The following is a 24,604-nucleotide window of genomic DNA, read 5'->3' on the forward strand; positions in this document are numbered from 1 at the left end:
AGCTATTTTTACTTTGTGTATTTTCAGTGGGGGTTTTGTCCACGTTTGTCTCAAACTCTTTGGCTGTGCAGCTTCTTGTTTTTCTTTGCAGTGTGGCATTTCAGCTTCTTAGTGTGCGTAGAGCATCGCCTGTCATCTTATTGGCTTCTCTACTAGTTCTAATTAATCTACTCTTGTTTTGTAGAAAAATATTGTTGCATCAGGTTTTTCCATAGTACTCTAGACTCCTCTTTCAACGTCCAAGTATAGATCCATTGTGCTAGTTCTTGCTGCTTGGACAAAGGTCCACGTTTGAATTTTGAAGCACCTTACCTACAAGAAGACAGCTGTGTAAGTCAAGACTTGTGTTGGGAATAAGCTTCAGCTACTGATCATTCAGACACAATAACCTAAACAGAGTCACAGAGTACAGCTCACAGCAGGGCCAGCTAGATCTGGTCGCTGAGGGTCCTGCCCAGCTAAATTTTGCATCCAGGGGTGGGGTTTTGACAACCTTGCTGGGCACCTGGTCCAGTGGTTGACTGCCTTCAGTGTCATTATTTTTTAATTTTTTTTAATCTTTTTCTGATCAGAATGTCCCATGTAGCAACAAATAAGCAATCTTTCTCACTGTCACACCTCAGGAAGAGTCTGGCCCCGTCTTCTCTGTACCCTGCTTTTAGGAAGCTAAAAACAGCGGCAGTATCCCCCTGCAGCTGAGCCAGCCTGCTTCTCTCAGCTGCTCTGTGGGTTATGTGCTCCAGGCCCCTCACCACCTCGAATGGGCTTTGCCTGCCTTGAAACCAGGGGCAGAAAGCTGAAGCAGGTGCATTCTCATGGGTGCCTGATGGAGGGGGATAGTCACTCCCCTCACCTTGCTGGCTCCAGCCTTGCTCCTGCAGCCAGTTTGCCACCTCAGCTGCAAGGGCACGCTGCTGGCTCGTGGACAACTTTTTCACCACCAGAGCCCAAACAGCCTTTTCTGCAAAGCTGTTTTCTTTTCAGCCCCAGCCTTTCCTGCTGCACGGGGCTATTGCATCCCAGACGCTGGGTTTGTGCTTGCCGTTGTTGACTTCACGAGGTCCCTGTGAGCCCGTTCCTCCAGGTCTCTCTCTAACCGCAGCTCTGCCCTCCACCGCTACCACACCTGCCCCATGTTTGCAGAGGACACCAAGGTTGCTGAGGCTCTTTTTCCACTGTCATTAGTAAAGATGTTAAACAGTGTTGGCCTTGGTATTGATCCCCAAGGGACACTGCTGGTGACCAGCCACTGTTGGGCTTTGCGCTGCTGATCACAACCCTTCCAGCATAGCAGTCTCTAACTGGAAGTGGCTAATACTGTCTAGTGGCTAAGAGTGGTGGTATTAATTAGCATTTATATTATTTAGTTTTAGGAATACTCGCATTCTCAGTCTGAAACACATTTTTAAAGATTGTCACCTTTTTACAGAGGGACAGGCTTAATCTTCACTTGAGACTTCCTCAGTTTATCTGAATGAAGCCCATATAATTGATGAAGATGTTGGTGAAACTTAAGTGGTACTAAGACCCAGATATTTATCCTGCTAAACGAGCCACTAGCTGCAGCTGTCCAGATAAGCACCAGTGACAGGTGACTTCCCTGCAGCTTTTAGTTTGCTACTGTGAACCTTGTCTTCCTTGTTACCGAAGTGTGCCATGGACGAGGAGCTGAAAGCAGAAGTTACAGATCCTGGCCCATATACAAAATATAATAGCCAGAATCTGTCTGACGGAAGAAGTAAGAGAATATTTTATATTGTTACCCTAAAATCTCCGCTAGCTGTTTCTCCTTATAGTACAGCAAGGGTTTAAGCCTTTAATATGAGACCACATTCAAGTGAGATTGATTTTCCTGTGGCATGAGATAGCTAGCAGTACCCTGACTGAGACTTGAGCTGGAGTTCTTAGTGGTATAACAACCTGGCAGGGGTGGCAAAATTAAGGCAAACTGAACAATTTTCTGTATATCAGCAAGATCTCATCTAGGAAGTGGGAGTGCTTGGTAAGTAGGCCCTACTGTTCTGGTTTCTAGGGAGCATTTCTGAATGAAGAAATAAATTGATTCCCAGCAGTGCATATAACATTTTTGTTGTCTTGGTAAGACATCAAGAGAAAAGCCATCAACCAGTATCTATTGCTCTAGTAGCCTGTTTTCAGGTCAAATACATCGTTCTCTGGATCAGTTCATATTCTTCTTTTGGTCTGAGTCCACCTTCAAATGTGTATTTCTGCAAAGACAGGGATTGAGTAATCGTCTGTCTTCAATGAGATTGTATCTGCTCAGTGCATGTTTATAAGCCTTCTCATTTCACAACTCGCAGTATAAAGTTCAGGCTAATATATAACTGATTTTAGACAGTGCTCGACTGCCAGTAGGGAAAGTAGCCACTCTACAGAAATACTAGTGTACTTCAAGAGGAGGGAGAAACTTGGCATAAAGAGAGGACAAACAAGTGACATTAAATGCAGTGCAGGAAGCAGTTTCAGTAGTCATTCATGGCTTTACTGGTGGGGACCAGCTGCTGTCATCTCTCAGACACCTGACATATTACAGCTGAGGTAGGGTCTTTCTAAAGATCCCTTGATGGAGGCGATGAAAGCTGAGCAAGCTGGCAGGGACTCAAAGGACTGCCTTTATGTGGACTACTATAAATGCAGAAAAAGTTAGGTTTGAGTAACTAAACTAAAAGAAGCAAAGAAACCTACTAGGCAGATGGTCCAAAGCAGGACTGGGGAAGTGTTGCCAGGAGCAGAGAGCCTCTGGCGAGGAATCTGAGTTGGCAAAAAGTTGTTTTGTTTTTAATGTGCTGTCGTGTGTTTTGAAGTTTGTTAGAGAAGATCTGGAGAAGAGAGTGAACAAGCAATGCTGGTTAGCCTGTTTGGGGCTAAGAAGATTAGCCACTCAATAAACGTGACGTGAATTTCATGCAGTGCCGTAGTGTGTTTAATTCTGGCTTAGTACAAGTAAAGAGGGGAGACATTACCTAACAGTTGTTCGTTTGGTTGCAGATTTGAATGCAAGTGTCCCTCAAGTTGCAGCAAGGCAAGATGATTCATGGATAGCTTTAGAGTTGCTTAATGCATTACTGATGTCTGTTGTCTGACCGCACGTGTATACTAACAGGTTGAGAACAGTGGTCTGTACACTCAAGATGAGAGGAAAAGCAGCCATCCAAAACCAAAGAAAGCTGAAAATCTAGTGCAGCCAAATAAAAAGCTATTTGCTGCTTACAAGAGCATCTTCTGCGATATATTAAGCGCTCGGTCCTATCTTGAAAACAGCAGACGGATGTTTGCTTTGCCCTTTCTGTAAAGGGTAGTTTGCTTGGCCGTATAAGCTCTTTCTCGACTGAATTTCTTATCCTTCCAAGTCTGTTGTGTGCTAAACAAAACAAAACTATTGTTCTCTTTTACTGAAGTGTGTAACGTAGCATGCCTTCCCCAAAACAGTTGCCAGTAAATGTGCCTCTTTATGAGTGTGTCCAAAGAGACCTAGGCTGGAGGTTGGTGTGAGTTCATTAGATGTGCCCCAAGCCCAGGGTGATAAGCTGAAGCATGATGATTTTGAAGCATAGCTCAGATTATCCCCAGGAAAAGGGAAACTTGTGTTTTAAAACTTCTCTCTCGATTACCAGAAGACTGTGGGATCTAGGCCTTCCTGTAGTGTGAAAAATAGTAATTTATAAGAAAAGAAAACCCAATCTTCACTTTAAATTTTCTGCCTTTGCATAACTATATTCAAAAAGCCTGAACCTGAACACTTTTGCATAGTGATGTTTAACGTCCTTGTCCCCGATCGGGTGCTGCTGACCTAGAACCGCACCAGCGCTGCCTGCTTTCAGGGGAGCACAGCCTTGTCTTTCTGTATCCTTCTGAAGGTCACAGCTAGATCCGAATTTGATAAAAATAGACCTTGTGGTAGCCTATATGTGAAGTGCAGTCAGAAATGCAAATTTTTTGTTCTTTGGGGCAGTGATAGAGGAGTAGTTGTTTTTACTCTTCTCAACTCAGCAATGAAAGATTTGCATGTGAGGTGGAGGAGTCAAGAGGCAGATCTGAAGCGCCGCTGAAATACAGCTGTCGATGCCCATGCCCCTCACACCTGCTGCAGTCTAGTAGGTAACCTTATGCCAGATTTTGACTGCTGACAGCAAAACTTTAATACAAAAATGCCTGGATTTAGCTCAGCATAGTAATATATGGCAAGGTGGTTCAGTTTGTAAGTCCAGAAGGCCCCAGTGGTGGCTCTGACCGTGTGTAAGCACCATGTCCTGCTCACTCGTCCACTCCTGGTGTTTCCGCACAGCTTTTGTCCACTGGGCACAGTGTGGCTCCCCGGTCCCATTTCTCTTAGCATCCTCTCACTTTGATTTCCCAGCTACTCATCCTGTTTTCCATCACTTTTGAAATGAGGGTAGGACAAAATGGCAAGGTGATACGAATCAACTGTTCAGAACTGATTATTCTGTGGTGAAAGCTGTGCTTGCTCTCTGGCATGCTTTCCCCATATCGTGAGCTTCACAGCAAAATAATAGCCTGGAAGTGGCCTAAGCACACGTTTTCGTGAAGGCTCCATCAAAGCCCAAAATAGCAAAGGCAGTGGGACTGTGAAATCCACCATTATTTCATGTAGCTGAACTTTTTTTTTTCTTTTGGTAACATTTAAAGCTGAATCCCTACCTGTTACTAAACGGTTAGGGAATGAGAACCATGGTATAAAGTGCCTGCCCTAAAAATACATCACTGGATAAAGTAATTTTCCTTAAAGTTTAACCAGAAACAAAATAATGGGTTATCACCTGTTCATTTGCTGGAGAAATTACTGCTCAGGGTTAATGTTTTTTAGGTATCTTGTGAGTCTAATTAGTATTTTTCCTTTTCTGTAGTTTCAACATTGCAACACTTTATTTTTACGATTTTGCAGTGAGCAGGCAGCAGGAACCAGTCTGCCTTTATGCAAACAAATACTTGTTCATTACAGATGTATATGAATGATCTCTCCATCTCTTCTTTTGATTCAACAAAATGTATGGCTGGCATCTGTTTTGCTACTGTAGAAAATAAACCTTAGCTAGAATATAGATATTGGAAATTTGTTTTTTACCTTTAAGTATGACCAACAATATATTGCAGACAAGTGGTGTTACAAATAAAGTCTTGTTTTCCTTTGATGTATTTAGATCTCTTATCTACAATATTCATAGCTGGTGTGCTCTCTGGAAGCGATCTCAGTTGAGCAGACCTATTCAGTAATACTGCAACTTTGTTGGGTGTAATGTTTGAAGTGCTACAAGTGTTTAAAATTTCAGTTTTGCCTGTAGCACAGCTACTCTTAACAATGTCCAAACACCTAATGCTGTTTGTTAACAGATTCTGCAGCTGTAAGCTTTTAAATGGCTCAATGCTTACTATAAAAACTTATCATTATTCTGTGTGAATTTTTTGGTGACATCCCTTGGAGCAACCATCTTCTGACACTCCCTGCTCATTTGGATAAGCCAAAGCACTTATTTTCCAGTTTTGTAGCTTATCTTGAACTGAAACCTATACAGATTTTTTTGCAGCTTTTTCAGAAGTGGTGTGGTAGCATCATGTTGGAGTGTAGAGTATCTCAAGACAGCAAGAATATGCCAAAAGGATAGCATCAGGTTTTAGATCCCTTGCTGCCGCTTGAGACGGCAAGGATTCCAGCCTGTTTCAGTGAGAATTGCCTTCATTTAGCAGGTACAGTGACAAAAGATCCACTGTCTGTAACACAAGCCAATAAAACAAGTGCGAGGAGCCTATTTTGCTGTACACCATCGTTTGATGTAGTATCTTTTCCAGCTTCTTTCTGTCATAATTTGCCTTCTGCACAGAGTAGAAAGCTTTTACGACATGCAGAGGCACTAACAGCTGTTACGATTTTGGTGTCCCTGTGCCTCAGTTAACAGTGGGATTTCCACATTACTTTTAGAAAAGCATTACCTAAAAATAGTTGGCTGAGGCATTCATTGAACCTCATCTTAAAAAATTTACTTCCTGGTGCAATATATCTGGACGGTGGGGAAAAAATATACCAGAAGGTTTGGCAAAACTTGCAAGTGTAATTATTCAGAGACTTTATATATGGAGGTAACATAAGAGGCACTCTTTAGCTTCAGGGTTTGTTTCAACTCCGAAGTCTCTTTTTGTTTTGTTTTATTGCACGGATTCTGTGTGTTTCTTGCTGAATCAGGTTCTTGGTGTACTTTGTGACAGTGAATAAATTTGAACTGTGCTTTATAAAGAAACTTTCACCTTTGGGCAAAGTTGAACAGAGAGCACTTATTCTGAAAGGGGTTTACTGGCAGGCTTTCTGCAGTGTAGCTATAGTAGCCATCAGAGTTTCAAGGAAGGCTTTTCAGCGCTGTTTTTTTTTTTTTTTCCTGTTTACTGTGTTTGAATTGAAGTCAGATTCTTGCATTTCAAGCACTTCATCTTGAGTGTCACAGTTTCAGCAGTTTGAAGGAAGAGTAAATGACTGTGGTGCTCTGCCATCAGCCTAATGCTTTGAGTTAAAAATGAGTAAGTTGGAACAAGCATATGCTCTGGCGCAGGAGTCTCTGCTCGCCTCACCACGAGGCTGTAGGTGCTCTGCTGGTTGACGTCTGTCGTGTTTCATCCCTGCAGAGTCTTGGGGGGAGTTGCTTACATTTTGCAAAAGGTGAGCTAAATCACAGTATCCATCTGTTTCTTGCTCTTCTGACTCCCCTAATCAGATGATGAGGCACAACAGACTTTGTGTGAAGGGGTGAAGGGTCTGTAGTATTAACAGGCCACTGTCCTATATTGCCTAAAAGCAAAGCTACCATTTCTAGTGCAATTTGAATTTACGGTAACATTCTCAGCTCTTGTCTTAAATGTGACAAGAATCATGAAATGTGAAGTGGTTTTTAACACTTGAGGGGGGGTGGCATATCTGTAAGTTTCTGTGTGGTAGGACAGAGTGTGTAACACACTAAGGTGAGACCAAGTCCTGCCTGGCAGTAGATTTAATCCTAAGGTAAAAAAGAAGCATGTGAGAACACCTGGGTATTTGATTGCAGCTGTTACAGTGTTGAAATAAAACATGGCAACTTTTGAAATAACACCTGCCCTCTAATAAGGTTTTAACTGTTGAAGTCAGACCTATGCTAGTTTCCAGAGCAAAGTTTGTTCTGTTTTCCTTACCAGTTAGTTGTTTAAAAACTGACATTAAGTGCAAACACTGTACCACACACATCTTCGGCAGTGCTCAGAACAAATACACACTTTTATTCGTTCCAGTGGTCCCAGAACTATATCACCAGCAAGCCCAGTGAAGCTTAGTTAGACAAGGGCCACGTATGCCCTTTATTTTAGAGCAGGAGGCTTTCAATACACAATAATTGCAAATACCTGAGCTGTCCTAAAAGAGGGGAGCTATGGCTGTGAGCTAGTAAATACATATTGTTTGTACCATAAGATCGTATGTAATTGTGGATATAATGTGTTCTTTCCTCAAAATGATCCAGTACTATTCATGTTGCTTACTGTTTTCTGTCTAAAGAAACAGCTGCTGCTGTTACCTCTGCTGTGTAGATTATGTCGATATTATATCCTTGTTTGCTACTTACTCGCTGTGCCGAATTCTTCATGAGGTGGCATTACTGCCCTCAATGGCAAATGAAGTATTGGTGCTCTTCACAGCTGAGTAGGTCAGCCTTGTCTTTTTCCAGCTGTAAAAGAAAATGCGTTTGATTTGGGTGGCGATGTTGCAGAAAGGTGGATAATGAACCAGAAGTATTGCTGGCTAGATCCGAGAGGAACAGGTTGCAGTTTGAGAGCCACAGGGCTGCCGCTATGGAGAGGGGGATGATGAAGTGCTCACCTGAGGCCAATTTAGACTATCCTGCTGATCTGGCTGAAAACTAATTGTTTAATCTTGTAAGTTATTTTTCAGCTGAATTGGCTGGCCTGTTTCTCAGTGGACCTATAAGATTACAGGTAGTAAGAAAAAGGAGGATTCCCATACTTGGCAGCAGGGTGATTTTTTTGCATCAATCTAAGCAAGATCAGGAAATTGCACTTTAAGTTCTATGAAATTCTTAAGTTTGAGCACCATCATCCTCCAAACCGGTGCCTCTTGAAGACCAAGTTGGCATTATTTTCTTCCTTTGCAGGCATGATATCATAAGATCTCCTGTGGTTTTCAATTAAGAATCTGTTTTCCTTTGTGTCATATAGCATTTTTTTTTTAAATCTGAATGCTTTTTATTTCCTCGGTTATTGTTTTGTAATGCCTTCATACTGTAAATGTATAAACTGAAGAGTATAAGAACTGATACAGTATATTTGGCTCACTTTTGCAAGCTGCCAAAAGTGCTCTGAACACATTTGGACATGCTGGCTCAAGTTTCCTGCGCAAACCTTGCATGATTGTCCAATGTAGCTGCTTAATTTTTCCATTCCAATTCTTTCTCAGAAATTGTTGCACCTAAATTGCATTTTTATTTTTAGGAGCTAATAATAGTCATTACACTGATAATTTCTTGCAATGGAAGAAGTCTTAAACTTTTAGAGTCAGAAATGATCAATTTTAACTAAGTGTAAGATTGGATTTACTGCTAAAGTTTTGGGTTTAGAGCTTTTTGTTTATGCACTGCATTGGTCTTAACCTTAGCAGTCATTATTATCTCTTTATTTAATAATATTAACTTTCTACTAGGTTGAAAGGGTTTGCTATTATTAGAAAGTGCTCATTTGCTGGTGACAATCTGAGGTCAGATCTGGAAGTGTAAATCTGAAGACTAAAGAAAAGTACCATGCATGCTGGTTAAATTGACATGATTTCCTGGTGGATTGACATAACTTTATGCATTAATTCAGTGACAGTGCTGTTTGATTGTTGTTGTCACTTTGATTTCTGCTGCCAGATAATAGCTGATAGGAATTTGATAGTTGTTGCGTTGCTTTTCTGTCAACCGGTGCATGCTGGGTTGTTGAAATACCCCTCCAAATTCCCAAATGCTAAATTCAGATGGAACTCTCATGAGACTGTTTTATCAGAAATTAAAAACAGAAGCTGTACCCGAATATCGTTCTGTTTCTGAATGAATGATAAGCTGAGATCCTTCATCTTTCAGAGTAAGGCTTTCTAAATGGTGGTGCCAGCATAACTTTCTGCAAAAAATCACTCCCTGGGTGCAGTTTGTCATTGAAAGTGGAGCTGATGGTTGACTTTGCTGTCAGTGACTGTGTAGTATCATACAAGCAACCTTTAGTTGTCGGAGGAACGGTGCTATTTTGGAATGGACAATTAAGTGCTATGAACACAGTAAAACTTTCCCTTATTTTCTTTGCAAATTCATTTCTCACGCTTGCACATACCACAGTAGTTGCGTTAGCAAATGAGGCATGAACAAGTGCTACATTTAGTACATAACTCGTTTTGTGTGCAACCGGTCCAATGTGAGGTGGGGCTCATAGGAGGAAATGAGAAATGTGACTGAGTAAAATGCTGTAGACTTTAATACTTCAACTAACGACATCTTTAGGTTTTTTGATATGGTATTTTCTGCGGTTCTTTGGATCATTGTGGATACTTGGTCACCTTTTATTAGCAGCAGTTAAATCCATAATCTCCGAATTCATAGTGTAAAAATTAACTGGTGTCAGTAGCACCTATTTTTTTCTAATCATCTGGTGATCTAAGAGAATTAATTTGTTAAGGCAGAAAATTAGTTATGTGTAAGTATCTGGACTGTGTAGGTAGGAATCCACCAAAATGGCTCCATACTAAAAGAAGCAGTTCAGCTTTTGATTTGGAAAGGAATATTTAGCCCGATTTAGCCAAAACCACCCTTGGGTTTTGGTTTCTTTTGAGGTGGGGGAGGACAAATGTTTTCATCTTAAAGGACAGGATCCTTAGTTAGTGGGGATGCTTGCAAGAAGTGTAGACTTCACAGTCAGTAGTCCAAAGAAAGTAGATTTGAGCTTCTTATCTGACTTGCAGCCAAGAGAACATGGCCCGAGGCTTAATCTGTTGACAGAACACATTAAAATGACCAGGAAATTTGTTGTTGTCCTACTGGAGATGCAGTTTTCTGCAATAAGAGAGTGTCCCAGAAACACGTCCAAGTTGTTTGGCAGGTTGACAAAAGATGAAGAGCTGAAGCTCTGGAGGTTCTCCTGCACATATATATATGGTAAACTTTTCCATTAACTTGTAATGTCACCAGGTTTGGACAGATTTCATGGGGGTGGACAGCCCATGTAGAGATATCGGCACTAACATACAGATACTGCTTATATCTTTATGCAGTAGCTAGTTCTGTATCCTGAAAGCTTGAATGGAAACTGAGCAGATCCAGGAACACCTTGGTATAGGTTGTCTCCCGCAACAGTTGGGGAAAAATGTTAAAAATGGGAGATCTTGCTGTCCTTGTCACCCTTCTTCCTCTCATCCCATCATCACATACTCCTGTCTGTTTCCTTGCTTCTGTTCTCATTCTCATTGAATCCTCCATGAGCTAATTTAATTTACTCGTTCAGATAAAGCAACCAATAGAGGATTACATCCTGTTCAACTGCTGAGTTTGGGTTAGCTCACAAGAGAGGCCAGTGGGTGCCAGAGCTGGCATGCAGGACTAACTGGTGTCACGCTGACAGAGTGGAGGGAACAGGGCTGGAAGCCTGGAGGTGAGCCTTTCAGCTGTGGTGACCCTTTGGATCAGCTCAGCTGCTCACACACCACCTCCTCGACTGTACTGACTTTCTGCCACCCAGTCAGGCAGCGGAATTGATTTGGCATGAGGACAAGGCTGAGGTATTTCAGCTGTGAGGTGCCATAGCTTACTGAACCCAATTGGGGACCAGTAAAGGTCTGGCATGTAACCACTCTTGTCTGTGACTTACCCATAATGTCACTCTTCATTGAGCTGCCAACTCCTGTGCATATCTATGGAAGCTTTAGCGCCATCTTCTATAACAGATTTTTTAGTCTTCGTCTGCTTACTTCTTGATTTTGTTCATTTACTTAATCCTGAAGGCAATAGATCTTAACTCTAGGCCAGCGTGTTAAACTGGTCGCGTGGAGGAGTTGACTTGAAGCTGAAGTACTTTATGCCTATTGAGGGACACGATGGAGGAATTTTAAAGCTATGAAAGAAAATAGGTTTTTGCAGTTGCAATTTAAGGTATCTAGTATTTCAGCAGTCGGTGCTCTTAGTAATTTTTTTTTTGTGAGAAATTTACTTGCCTCTTATGCTTAGAATTTATGTGCCTGAATAAACTAAAATAAGTTGAAAATTAAAGCATGGTTTGAATTGGATTCTCAAATCACAATGGTGTTTGAAGAACAGATTTAAAATATGGAGATTATATGAATACTGAATGGCCAGAAAACCTCTGAATAGACAAACTGTAGTTGAATACATATAACTTCTTACCTTTTAAAATTGCTCTAATTAGGAGAATGTCTTACTTTATGGACTGTTGAAATGTCTTGCAGGTGGATTCACCAATGAACTTGAGGAACCCACATGATTTGGTAATACTAATGAGACAAGAAACAACAGTTAACTACCTCAAAGAACTGGAGGTAAAGCACAACATTAAGTACTAACTAATTTCTGAAAATACAGATTATTTTTTTTCTTAAGATTTTTAGTGGTAGGTTTAGATGGGGAACAGAAGTCATTATTGGCATAATTGCGCTTCAGTGAAAGGATGAAGAATTCTTCAGATCTCAAGAATTTTGTGCCTCAAGTTTGCTCAACTGGTTTTCATTTTCCCCAGCTACACGATTCCCTGTTGTTATCCATAAATCCTAACATTTTGAAGTGAAGTCATTTAGGTACTGGATTTTGTAGCTGACTACTATATTCCAGAACTATTTGTAGAAGCGTTGTCTTAGATTTGTTATAGCTGCTATTTAGAGTACAGCCTGTAGGCCATGAATTTCCCTGTGCTCCTCTACGGGTTTGTCAGGCCATTCTTTCCATTGCTCTTTCTAGGACACATCAGAGAGGCGATCACCTCTGATTTTCTTCAAACCCATTTATTATTGAAAAAGGGTCTGAAAACACTCTTCTGGAAGGGCTTTAATGAACTTCAAGCTAAGTTAAACTAAAGTTTCGATATGATAAGGGCTGGGCAAGCTAACAGCCCACAGCCTTTCTTCTGGCAGTGCACTTCTTTTTCTTGTGCCAGCTTTGGTTTTTTCATATCAGGGTAACTAGCTATCTGGGAAGTTAGACAAGCACCAGGGGTAACTTTAGGTGAATGGGAGAAGTGGAAGGGAGGCAAAAAAGCAGGACGGCCCCTTATGTGACTGTATTCAGGAAGTCTTTCTCATCAAGGTATGCTCGTATTTGTGGTAGTGGACATTTTAGCTATGGATGCAACAAAGGTTTTTAAGCTTTTCAGGACACGGGTTGTGGGTTTGGAAATTACTAATGTACAATTTGTGGCATATCAAGTGACTTTCAGCAGAAGTTATCTATTGTAAGATCTTGTATGAGTTGCTAGTGTATATATCTCTAGTGTTGCATAGCAGTGTATTATCAAATGTGTATGGCTTTAATTAAAAATGCAAGCTTTCTTCTCATTTCACATATACAAATCCTTACAGTATTATAACGGTTTTACTGTATTTAATGGGTTTAATTTGCAGATCTAGGTGAGAATTAAATACAGCTTACTGTGCTGGGACAGATTGTTAGTCCTTTGACTACTCATAGTAATCAGTACCTATGAGCTTCACAGGCTGAAAGGTAGCTCCTACGGCACATCATAAACTGATCTATAGAAATTATTTTCACTCTCAATTCTTTCATTAGCCTGTCACCTCAGTTGTACTTAGCACACTGAATGGTTAAGAAGGTAATTTTGTTCGCAATCTCTGATATTATTTCCATGAGGTTTTACAGTGGAGGAAAAGGGTCCAAATATGGAAAAGTTGACGTACTGTTAACAACTATTACTTTGTTTTCTGAATAGCCTACCATGAATTTGGAATGCTATTAGCCTTCTTTTTAGGTACAGCAGGAGAAATAATGGCCTGTTCAAGTTATATTATCTCTAATTAAAGTATTTATATTCCATCTAAATCAAAAAATGTCCTACAGGTGTTGTAAAATATAGGGAAATATTCCCAAAATCTGAGGAGACTGTTTTAGATTTTCTTCAAATGGACTTTGTTTTAAGGAAAAAGATGGACTGTTCAACTCATAGCAACGATAGCATTTGCTTTCATCAGTATACATTCTTCTGTTTCCTTTTTTTTATTCCTACAGAAACAGTTAGTTGCTCAAAAGATTCATATAGAGGAAAATGAGGACAGAGACACAGGGCTGGAACAAAGGCATAATAAAGAGGATCCGGACTGCATTAAAGCAAAGGTGCCCTTGGGGGACCTAGATCTATACGATGGCACGTACATCACCTTAGAGAGCAAAGATATCCGGTAATAAGATGCTTTATATTTAAGATTTTTACTGAATGAAAAAAATCAACAAAACCTCTAAATGCAGTTAAAAAGAAAAATACTACCACTGACTGTTCTTTATATGACAGTTGTTTTATTTTGTGTTAGTGTGAAATAAAAATGAAACAACGTCTGCCACTAGATACAAAAGGGTACAACACAGAAATACTGTCTCCCCCAAACTGTCCATGTTAGCCCTATCCTGAAACTTCTCCATTCTATCCCAGCCTCCCAGTCAGTTCTGCCACTGCAACTCTGTACTGACATGACCAGACGTGAATTAAACTGAAGTGCATCACATAGAAGGGGGTTGGATTTGCTTGAGTGTGCTTCGCGTATTTTGAGGTAGACACACTTCTTGTAGTGGGAACTGTCTTGACTTAAATTTGAATGAAATTCTGTTGATTACCAAGCTGTTGAACCTTCTGGTCATGCACATATTGCTGTGTTTAGTAAATAAAGGATGTGTGGACAGTCTGCTCCCGCTTCAGCTTCATTGGTAATTCATCTTCAGGGCTGACTGTTGTGTTTTTCTAGTTGGTTTTTTTTTTTAACGTAATCAGATGAGTACTTGAAGTGGGAAAAGATTAATTTTATCCTCAGATACCTTCATTTGGGCTTCTCACTAATACTTGGGATTTGTTCGTTTGTTTCAGTTGAAGAGTCTTCAAATCTGTATGCATTGCCATTTGCCTGGCAGATAGATCATTAATCATAGAAGTGATACACTAGGTTGACACTGATACATTTTGGAGGGTATCCAAATGTTGATGTTTTCTCTAAGGCAGACAGAAATTTATTTACTTTATCCTACAGTGATGACATCCTGATACATCTGAAATCTGAGAAGACATCAGAAATGGTCTAATGTGCTCAAACGCAGAATTTTTGTAACGATCAAATCAGAGTACTGTCTGTCAACTACAATACTGTCTCTTATGAACTTTAGCAATATTTAAATCTGGAGTCTGCTGTGTTATGTTGTTATGTCCTCAGCCCTGAAGACTATATCGACACAAAGTCGCCAGTGCCTCCAGACCTGCAGCAGCCAGACTGTACAAAAGTTCTAGATCTTCCATACAGCATTCATGCTTTTCAGCATTTACGGGTAAGCGAGCAACTGCAAGTATGGTTTTTTTCCCCATCAGGAAGAGGAATAGAAAACTCTTACTGGCAGTTGTCAGTCAAGGTTGAAAGGTATTGTAATCTTTGAAGACTGTTTCAGACTTTTTTTTAAACACCAATCATTCCCTGCTTAAAGTACCTGCTTCTAGGAGGACAGTTCCATCAGTTACACAGATCCTGTTTCTGTTTTGTTAATGTTTGCCTTATTTTAGAGAGTGGTTTTAGGAAAACAGAGAATTTTGTTTTCACACGTTTCATTAGTAAAATAGTAGCTTTCATTGGAAATTCTTCTAACTTGTGAGTTGTTCCAGTTGAAAATTGGAGAGTGCTGAACAGAGTCATTAAACTGTATGAAGAATTAGGGTCAGAAAATTGTTTGCAGGCTTGTTGGTAGTTCCCAACATACTTGACTGTGTCTTTGGTATCTGAATGCCAAGTCCTAACCCAGAGGATGAGATAATTGTTCTTTACAAGTACGAAGTTCATCTGCTTTAGAAGGATTATAGGGGAAATGTGGTGCAAAAATTGTTTTTGTCAACAGTATTGTATGAGCAAATTTTCTAATGCAGATGCAGCTTTAGTGCTATCTTGATCTTTATTTTATTACAAGTCTGTAAAATAGCTTTTCTTCTACAAATAAGGATTTTTTTACGAACAAAAGAGGAACTGAAGTTTTCTAGCTCTGTTCCTAGGTCTGGATGTACTTTTGAAACTAGTATGTTTGTTGCTGGGGGAGGAAGAAAGAGAAGAAGAGGTGTAGGGATACTTTCATAGTGTGTATGTAACCTGACAAACATGAGTTTTAAGGTCTGGAGAGTGGAAGATTTTCCCTCAGTTGAGGAGGACCGTGTCAGAGACCACTTGGCCAAGCTGGACATTCACAAGTCCATGGGCCCTGATGGCATGCATCCGCGAGTGCTGAGAGAGCTGGCGGATGTTATTGCTAGACCACTCTCCATCGTCTTTGAACGGTCATGGAGAACAGGAGAGGTGCCTGAGGACTGGAGAAAGGCCGACATGACTCCAATCTTCAAAAAAGGCAAGAAGGAGGACCCAGGGAACTACAGACCGGTTAGTCTAACCTCTGTCCCTGGGAAGGTAATGGAGCAACTCATTCTGGATGTCATGTCCAAACACGTTGAGGAACAGGAAGTTATTGGAAGTGGTCAACATGGATTTACCAAGGGTAAATCATGCTTGACCAATCTGATAGCTTCCTATGATGTTATAACTGGTTGGCTGGATGAGGGGAAAGTCGTGGATGTCATCTACCTTGACTTTAGCAAGGCTTTTGACACTGTCTCCCATGACATCCTCATTAGGAAGCTGAGGAAGTATGGGCTAGATGAGGTGACAGTGAGGTGGACTGAGAGTTGGCTGCGGGACAGAACTCAGAGGGTTGTGATCAGCGGCACAGAGTCTAGTTGGAGGCCTGTAACCAGTGGGGTCCCCCAGGGCTCAATACTTGGTCCTATTTTGTTTAATATATTCATTAATGACCTGGATGAGGGGACAGAGTGTATCCTCAGCAAGTTTGCTGATGATACCAAACTGGGTGGGGTGGCTGACACCCCAGAGGGCCGTGCTGCCATCCAGCGTGACCTGGACAGGCTGGAGAGCTGGGCAGAGAAGAACCTAATGAGGTTCAACAAAAGCAAGTGCAAGGTCCTGCACCTGGGGAGGAAGAATGCTAGGCACCAGTACAGGTTAGGGGCAGACCTGCTGGGAAGTGTTTCTGAGGAGAAGGATCTGGGGGTCGTGGTAGACAGTAAATTATCCATGGCCCAGCAATGTGCCCTTGTCGCCAAAAAGGCCAATGGAATCCTGGGCTGCATAGTGAAGAGTGTGGCCAGTAGGTCGAGGGAGGTCATTCTCCCCCTCTACTCTGCACTGGTGAGGCCACAACTGGAATACTGTGTCCAGGTTTGGGCTCCCCAGTTCAAGAGGGACAGGGAACTGCTGGAGCGAGTCCAGCGAAGAGCAACTAAGATGATTAAGGGCTTGGAGCATCTCCCTTATGAGGAAAGGCTGAGAGAGCCGGGACTCTTTAGCCTGGAGAAGAGAAGGCTGAGGGGAGACCTTATTATGGCATACAAGTATCTAAAGGGTGGGTTGAAGGAGGATGGAGCCAGGCTCTTTTCATTGGTTCCAAGTAACAGGACGAGGGGCAATGGGCACAAGTTAGAACACAGGAAGTTCCGTTCAAATACACGGAAACACTTCCTTACGGTGAGGGTGACAGAGCACTGGCACAGGCTGCCCAGGGAGGTTGTGGAGTCCCCTTCCCTGGAGATTTTCAAGACCCGCCTGGATGCAGTCCTGAGTAATGTGCTCTAGGCAATCCTGCTTTAGCAGGAGAGTTGGACTAGATGATCTCTAGAGGTCCCTTCCAACTCTGATGATTCTGTGATTCTGTGAAGTGCTTCAGTGGTCATTAGTGACAACAATAGCTGGCATGTCAGTGCTACCAGAAATTAGTTTCTTTTCTGTAGCATTCGTAAGCAGAGGCTCCTTTTGGCTGCTTCTAGTGTTTGCCTATCTGTAGTAACGTATATTATTCTTTTGTCAAAGGTGACATTATCGTGTCAAGTCCCTAAGATCTTGATACAAAAGGATGATAGGAATTTAAAATAGCCAAGCTGTAAATTTTCCTGGGAGTCATGTTCTTGTGTGTATTTCTCTACTTTTGGTTAAAGTGTCAGCAAATACCTATATTCAATTTTTATTTCAGGGTGTCCAAGAAAGAGTTAATCTTTCCGCACCTTTATTACCTAAAGAAGATCCAATCTTCACATACTTATCACGGAGGCTGGGAAGAAGTATAGAGGAAATAGGTCATCGTATTTATGATGGACTAATGAAGGTATGAAACTGTAATCTTACTGTACACACAAAAAGAGAGCTAGAAAGGCCTCACAAAATTAGGTATGGCTGGTACATGCAATCAGATGCGGCACTAGTTTTGCCCATGTATTTTTGGTTTACATTTCAGTTACAAAAGGTGGACTATAAAAACGTTTTCTGCTAGGCAAGCAGAAGTAGGAGAAGGCGTCAGCAAAGCCAGTAAATGGGTACTTACCATCATCTTTAACAACTGGTGTATTTGTGTGGTCTGGCAAGCCACATTCATTGTTCTGTCAAGGTAATAAGAGTTTCTAAACAAAAATGCAGGTACTTAAAGAACAAACACAAAACAATAGTACTGAAATGTGTATGTTTTTATGAAATACGTTCCTGCAAAATATAGGAACTTTCATTGAACTTTGCTAAGCTGCTGGTGCTTAAACTACAATCACTCCTCATTTCATTTCATTTTCAATTTTTACTTGTCTGAGGGCAGAAGTTCTGTTTCTTTAATACATTTGTGTGCTGGTTCATTCTTGAACATTCACAACTATTGCCAAATGGCAGCTTTCCAGAGGAAGAAGATAGCTTAGACGACAGCTCAGTTTTCCTTCCCATAGTAATTAAAACCCTGGTTAACCTTTTAGTTCACATCTTAGTAGATGGTACAGTTTATGTGTTTCTCTTTACTGCAGAACTCTTCTTCCTGGGTACTCTATAATATGGCTTCTTTTTACTGGAGAATAAAGAATGAGCCATACCAAGTGGTAGAATGTGCCATGCGTGCCCTTCATTTTTCTTCAAGGTAAGAAATGCTAATAAAGATTTCTTTTCAGATTGCTTTTCTAGTTATCCTAATTAGTAAACAGGTTTTAGTTTCTAAGACTGTATCCTAAGGAATAATCCACGTTACTTGTTCTTAGTCTTTGTATGCTATACTAGGCATATATGTAATTTAGACATTTTCCTATCAAATTACATATTAAATATGTGACTGGAGAATGAATGTATCCTTATGTGTGATTCTTACATGGTCTGACCTTCTTTTGATGTCTGTTTTCTTTTTATTTTCTTTTCTTCTTTTAGGCAAAATAAAGATATTGCACTGGTAAATTTGGCAAATATTCTGCACCGGGCTCACTTCTCCGCGGATGCAGCTATTGTGGTCCACGCAGCTCTGGATTACAGTGACTTCTTTACCAGCTATTACACTTTGGGAAATATATATGCAGTAAATACTATCTTTATTTTCCAAGACTTCTAGAAAAAACAAGTATTATTTCATCTTTCTGGCTTTACTTGTAATGCTTTACTCTTTTACAATGTATCTTGTTCTACATGCATTTCACACTTAATGTTTAAGATTCAGTCAAGATATTTTCATCCAAAAGTCTGTTTTTCAGCCAAGATTTTTACCTGCACTTGGACATAAATCCCAGGGAAATTCTCCTGCAGTCTCTCTTTAGTGGATATAGCGGCTTGAGTTTCAGAAATGACAGACTGTTTGTTATCACAAATTAAACTTCGAGTTAATGACTTCTTTAAAAATTGATTATTTTTTATTAAATATCACCAAACAATGGCTAATTCTCTCTCTCGGTCATTCTTCAGATGCTTGGAGAGTACAACCACTCAGTCCTGTGTTATGATCACGCTCTACAGGCCAAACCAGGGTTTGAGCAAGCAGTAAAAAGGAAGCATGCTGTCTTATGTCAGCAAAAACTTGAGCAAAAATTGGAAGCTCAGCACAGGTAACTAAAGAAGCATGCTAGTGGCAATTCATACAATCTCACTTTTACTGATCTGTTGCAGCAATTATTTATATTTCCAATAGAATAATGATTTTAAACTTTCTGTATTTCTTTGACTATGCAATAAAATTATTCATAAGAATACTTTAAGAAACCCGAAGTTGAAAATTTGAAACACTGCAGAAAAAGCTGGTATTTTAAAAGCATTCAAAGTAAATCTGTTTTACTGTTTGAATTTTCAAGATCACTTCAGCGAACATTAAATGAATTGAAGGAATATCAGAAGCAGCATGACCATTACCTCAGGCAACAAGATGTTTTGGACAAGTACAAGCTCATCCAGGAGGAACAAATCTTGAGGAACATCATTCATGAGACACAGATGGCAAAAGAAGCTCAACTAGGTACAACTTTTTAGAGTTCATGCTCATTATAGCAATGAAGAATTGCACGTATTCAGATTAATGTCAGGACATAACTTCTTTATATATTAAGATGGCCCCGAGTGGCTGTTGTGCTTTGCTTCTTAAAACAAGTGATTGCAATATGTTCTTGAATGGGGGTTTTTTTGAGTCTTTTGAAGTCGGAATTTCCTCTGTGCTGACTAAATAAATAAAAAAGATTGACCAAACTGGGGGCAAAGGGCTTGACTGTGTGCTGTCTTTGTCTCCTCAGAAACCTCACTTATATAGTAGAAAAAAAATGTTTTGTGCTCTGCAGGAAACCATCAGATTTGTAGATTGGGCAACCAGCAGCATAGCTTGCACTGCCAGTGGGACCAGCCTGTTCGTTATCACCGCGGAGACATTTTTGAAAATGTGGAATATGTTCAGGTTTGTCTGGAAATTGATACCACTGCTTTAAGTTGCATTCTGTTTGCTTTATTAGCAAAATAGTTAAATTTTTTTTGAAGCTTGACAAAGGGGTACATTTTGGCTGTGGTAATTATAGTGAGAAATCATTTTGTCTGTTTTCCAGAGTGTAAAGTGTTTAATGCTAGTTTCTTTTGCTAGTCGTACAAACTGAGATCGACTGTGGATTATAGAAATTTAGAGGGTTTATTGTATAAGACTTTGTTTTACTTAGAAAAGAGTTTGAAAATTGTTTGAAATTGGAATAAAATAAAGTTTTTCAATTCAAATAATTTCAAAGTCTTAGTTTCCTATGAGATACCAGCCACTTCTATATTGAGTCCTTTCCTTATTCAGCCTGCATAGAACAGCAAAGTATTTCTTTCTAGGAGGTACAAGAAACCTCACTTGGGGAATTACAGCTTTCTCTTACATAAATATACATTTCAGGTGTGCTAGCCAGTAGCATGAAATGTTTAATTTTCCAATGTAGTTTCCTTCAGAGAGAACAAGAAAAAGCATTAGGCAGCTAATGTAAATGAGAAGGCAAAGGTTTTCTAAAGAGTTAGTTTTCTCGTGTACTTGTGGTATATGGATCAGGAGTTATGCTTTAGTGGAAGGAATATTCCAATATAATAGCTTAAAAATGTGTTTAAAATAATATTGTATCAATCATTTATTTCTACAGAGTACAATGGATCATAATTTCTTTTGTTTATTATGCTGTTCTATGACTCAAGCTATGCAATTTTTGCATGCTCCTTCCAATTTAACCTTTTTTCCTACCAGAAGGAGCACAAAACTGCCATAAGCAATTAACAAATGGAAGAGCAGAGCTCAATAGTGTTGAATCCAGTAAGTGCTTTTGCATCCCAAAAATAAGGTGTTAGCCCAGTTTTGTGAGAATTTGTTCATTGTATATCTTGAATTAAGACAGTGCACCAAGGAAATCTGATACAGCAATGTTGAGAAGTTTTGGAAGCGGGGTGTATACTGATACTGAAAATCCAGAATGAAAGCCACCCAAGCAACAGCACTGCTGTGTTAGAACTAGAGATATAGATTATGGTTTCATTTATTTTGCCTCATGGAATGTGTTCTGGAGTTTCCCCTTAACTAGTTTAAGAAACAGGAATAATTATTTTTGATTATGCTAGGTTTTCTTCTTGTATGTTCTTCCTATTATAGTAATTACAAATTCAGATTATCAAGATAATTTTGCAAGCCACAAGTCTTAGTAACTCTGACTTGAACTAAAGGTATGCAGTCTAGATATGTAGATTTTTTGTCGTCTATTAGAAATGTTTGCTTGGTACCTTTTAGAATTTTTTTGGTGATTTGCACTTGTGTTTTCATTGTTGACTTATTTACAACATGAATATTACTTTTCCGTGGTGTGAGTGGATTAAGAGCCTTAAATTTCTATTTTTTTTTCTGCTACCCAAATTTTAGCTCATCAATGAGGCTTAACTACATAAATGGTTGGGGCAGGGGGATGCGGGAGGAGAAAGAATGTGCAGAAATTCAGTCAGTAATATACTGTCTCTTTTCCTTAATAAATATTGTTCTTCTGTTCTTTTTAGTTTGGTGAAGACTCTTCAACTTCTAGTATGACATCTGTGAATTTGGATCTTCATGCAAACCAAAGCGACCATAGCCAGTCCTTGCAGTCTTCCCCTGTTGCTCGTTCTATTGTTTCAGTGTGGAGTGTAGAATCCAATAGAGTGAGTGAAGAGGAGAAGTTTTGCCCTTTGAAAAAGGAGTTGTGAAAGAGTTAATCTTGCCCTTGTTGTTTATGTGAAACTTTTTAGCATTTGGGCTACAGCTTTGATGTACAGCAGCACTGGAGAATGTAGCATTCTGAATTTCTTCAACATAAGCATCTCTGTAGTTTCTCTGTACCAGTTTCCCATCATTGGAACCTCTACTATAACGCAGAGGGGGTTGTTCTTAGGTAACTTTGCAAACATCTGCTGCAAATAAAGCAGTACAGCTGAGTGAAGATAGAAAACTGAACAGCTGTTATTCCAGAAAAGACGGGAAAATAATAGTTTAAAAGATCTCTGCTCTTTTTTTTCCCTCCAGACTATCCGTTATGTCCTTAGTAGGTTGTTAATTAGAATATTAAAAATGTTGAGAAAATAATAAAAAATAATTCCTTTCCCCCTTAGGACAAACAGCATATTCTTTGGCCTCAGCGATCAGAGTGCATCAAATCTTTCCCCAAAATTCCTGATCCAGAAGAACTGCCAACTTATTTCCTGCCTCCAGAAAATAGGGGATTCAGGCAAGTGTTGATTTTTTTAAAGTTTATATTTGAAAATTTTCACACTGATGTCTTAATGAGTGTTTTCTTTCTGGAGAGGATGGATGCAATTAGTAACAGCACAGGTATGTTTAGACCTCTTTCTCTGGCCATTCCACAGAATGAGGGTGTTTTCTTTTATTGTCATCTTTACTGTAACAGATCAAATTTCATGGTGATTATTCCCTGACTTTTAGTACAAAGTGAATACATTAAATACCTACAGTATTACTAAAAGAACGAGGATTTAAGCACAAACCTGAATGTTTTCTAGAGTATATTTAAAAAAAAAAAATCTTGAGAGAGAGGTAGTGAGGTATCTATTTAATAACTACAATTAACTGTTGTACATTACGTACGTCCTCTTAGCTTTAGTTATAACAGAAAATTGTGAAGAGCAGAAAATGCTAAAAAAGGATTATGAGTAGAAAGCTCTGACTTGTTCGTTTGGGATGTAGGTGGAAAATCTATAGGTACAAAGTTGTAGAATAGTCAGTAATACTTGTTATTACATAGGATAAAATTAATGTTTCTATGCTGCAATAGCTACCTTTCATACATCGATGCAATTTCATAATATCCCATCCACTTAACATCACAAGCTTTCTTCTCCTAGTTGGTATAATTCTAGTATTGAGCATGTATTAAAGCAGATTCCCATCCACAAATGTTCTGAAGCTTCCTTTGAAAAAAGCAATGTTCAACTTAGAATGTTCTTCCCAAATAATTTAGCTACCTCTTGATGTTTTTGAAATCAAGCTTTAGTTTAAAAAACATCAGCATTTTCTTTTTCACTTATCTATTTAGTCCTAAACTTCATACAATCCTTATTAGCATAAAATGAGAACCTTCCATGTCTTATCTCCACTGAATTGTATTCTAGGCTTAAAAACGGAAAGTAAAGACCTTATTTATTGATGACTTTTCAAGGGAAGGGTGGTCCTTGGACTCTTCTGGTTTGCAGCTCATGTCTCATGGCAGTCTACAGTGTGAAACTTGTCAGTTGATAATGTAGCTGATTCTTATGTTTATATATCAGTGACATGCAGCATGTGCTATTAATTTGTCTTGGTTCTCTTTATTGCTAGAGTCCAGCCAATCCTGAGTATCCCAAGAGATACTGTCGGGCATGGAGAAACCCAGGCACCAGACTGTTCTTCCATTACTGATGCTCGTAACAACGAATCTCTAAACATACTGGTCAAGGAACTGGACAGTAATCTAGATTTGAAATTCAAGATGCCAGATGATCAAGCAAGACAAGTAAGAGACATTTAGTCATTGGTTCTCTTCTGGTTTAAAGTTCCCCTCTTTATTGCCTTAAAAATCTTACTCAGAACTTTTCATGTTCTGATATTTAAAAGAAGACTTGATATCGCAAGCCAATCAGTACTTCCAAAAAAGGGGAGCAAGTGCTTTCTGATAGGGCTGGAGAAATGGAGAACTTGTCACTGAGCGTAAGACTTGTTGTCTGACTTCTTTCAAATGCTGACCAAAAGCATGCAGAGTAGGAAAGTTAATTTACTATTAAAAATTACTGCTTTCTTTTAAAACTTCTAACAGTCACTTAACATTGATTGGTCTTCTTGGGGTTTCCAATAACTACTGTATTCTACCAAGTTGGTAACTTTAGGCCGAGATTATTCCTTCATATTGCTTTCTGGAGATTGGCTGCTTTAATCGTAACATATTCGCATTGTCTATTTAAAAAAAATTTTCTTTTTTTCTCTTCCCCCCCTTTACTAAAGGAAGACTTAGGGAAGTGAGACTTGAATGAATGACCCATGTAGATATATACTGTAAAATTTCTTCAGTTGTTTAAAAAAAAATTTAAATCTTTGTTGTCCAGGTCTTGCATTCTCGTATCAACAATCAAACTATTACACAGGCGAAGATAGGAGCATTTCTAGATCATGCCATGAAAAAGGTATGTCAAAAACCGTAGCGTGAGATAAATTTAGAATTCTTATTTGAGGTTTGTTTCTATACTTCTAAAGTTGGTTAGGGATGTGCAAGAAATAAGCTTATTTTCTGCCTGTAACCGAGATGAAACTAAGTTAAAAATCCATGTTTACAAGTAAAGCACAAACACATAGAGGAGTATCCATTTAATTTAGCTTAGTGTCAACCAAACAGCCCTGTAGTTACTTGTTCTTGTTGTGTCTGCAGGACATGGAGCAGCAATATTTTTAGCTAATCCTGGCAGCCGTTTGCTTAACTGAGAGAAAATAGCGTGGAACTACTTCTCCATCTTTCACCC

The 24,604-nt window shown here is 39.6% G+C and overlaps 1 protein-coding gene across 1 annotated transcript in view; it reads left to right on the forward strand.

Annotated features, from left to right (window-relative positions):
- TTC17 (tetratricopeptide repeat domain 17) overlaps positions 1-24,604 on the forward strand; it is a 63,756-nt gene that overhangs the window by 2,981 nt on the left and 36,171 nt on the right. The window contains 13 exon segments of the mRNA XM_082485501.1: positions 11,492-11,581; positions 13,278-13,447; positions 14,465-14,576; positions 17,325-17,456; positions 18,133-18,242; positions 18,524-18,668; positions 19,049-19,188; positions 19,432-19,592; positions 19,909-20,021; positions 21,623-21,763; positions 22,211-22,330; positions 23,440-23,607; positions 24,194-24,271. Coding sequence (XP_082341627.1) covers positions 11,492-11,581; positions 13,278-13,447; positions 14,465-14,576; positions 17,325-17,456; positions 18,133-18,242; positions 18,524-18,668; positions 19,049-19,188; positions 19,432-19,592; positions 19,909-20,021; positions 21,623-21,763; positions 22,211-22,330; positions 23,440-23,607; positions 24,194-24,271 — 1,680 coding nt within the window.

Source organism: Vanellus vanellus (genome assembly GCF_965231255.1).
Source record: "Vanellus vanellus genome assembly, chromosome: 6".
Taxonomy (NCBI): Eukaryota; Metazoa; Chordata; class Aves; order Charadriiformes; family Charadriidae; genus Vanellus; species Vanellus vanellus.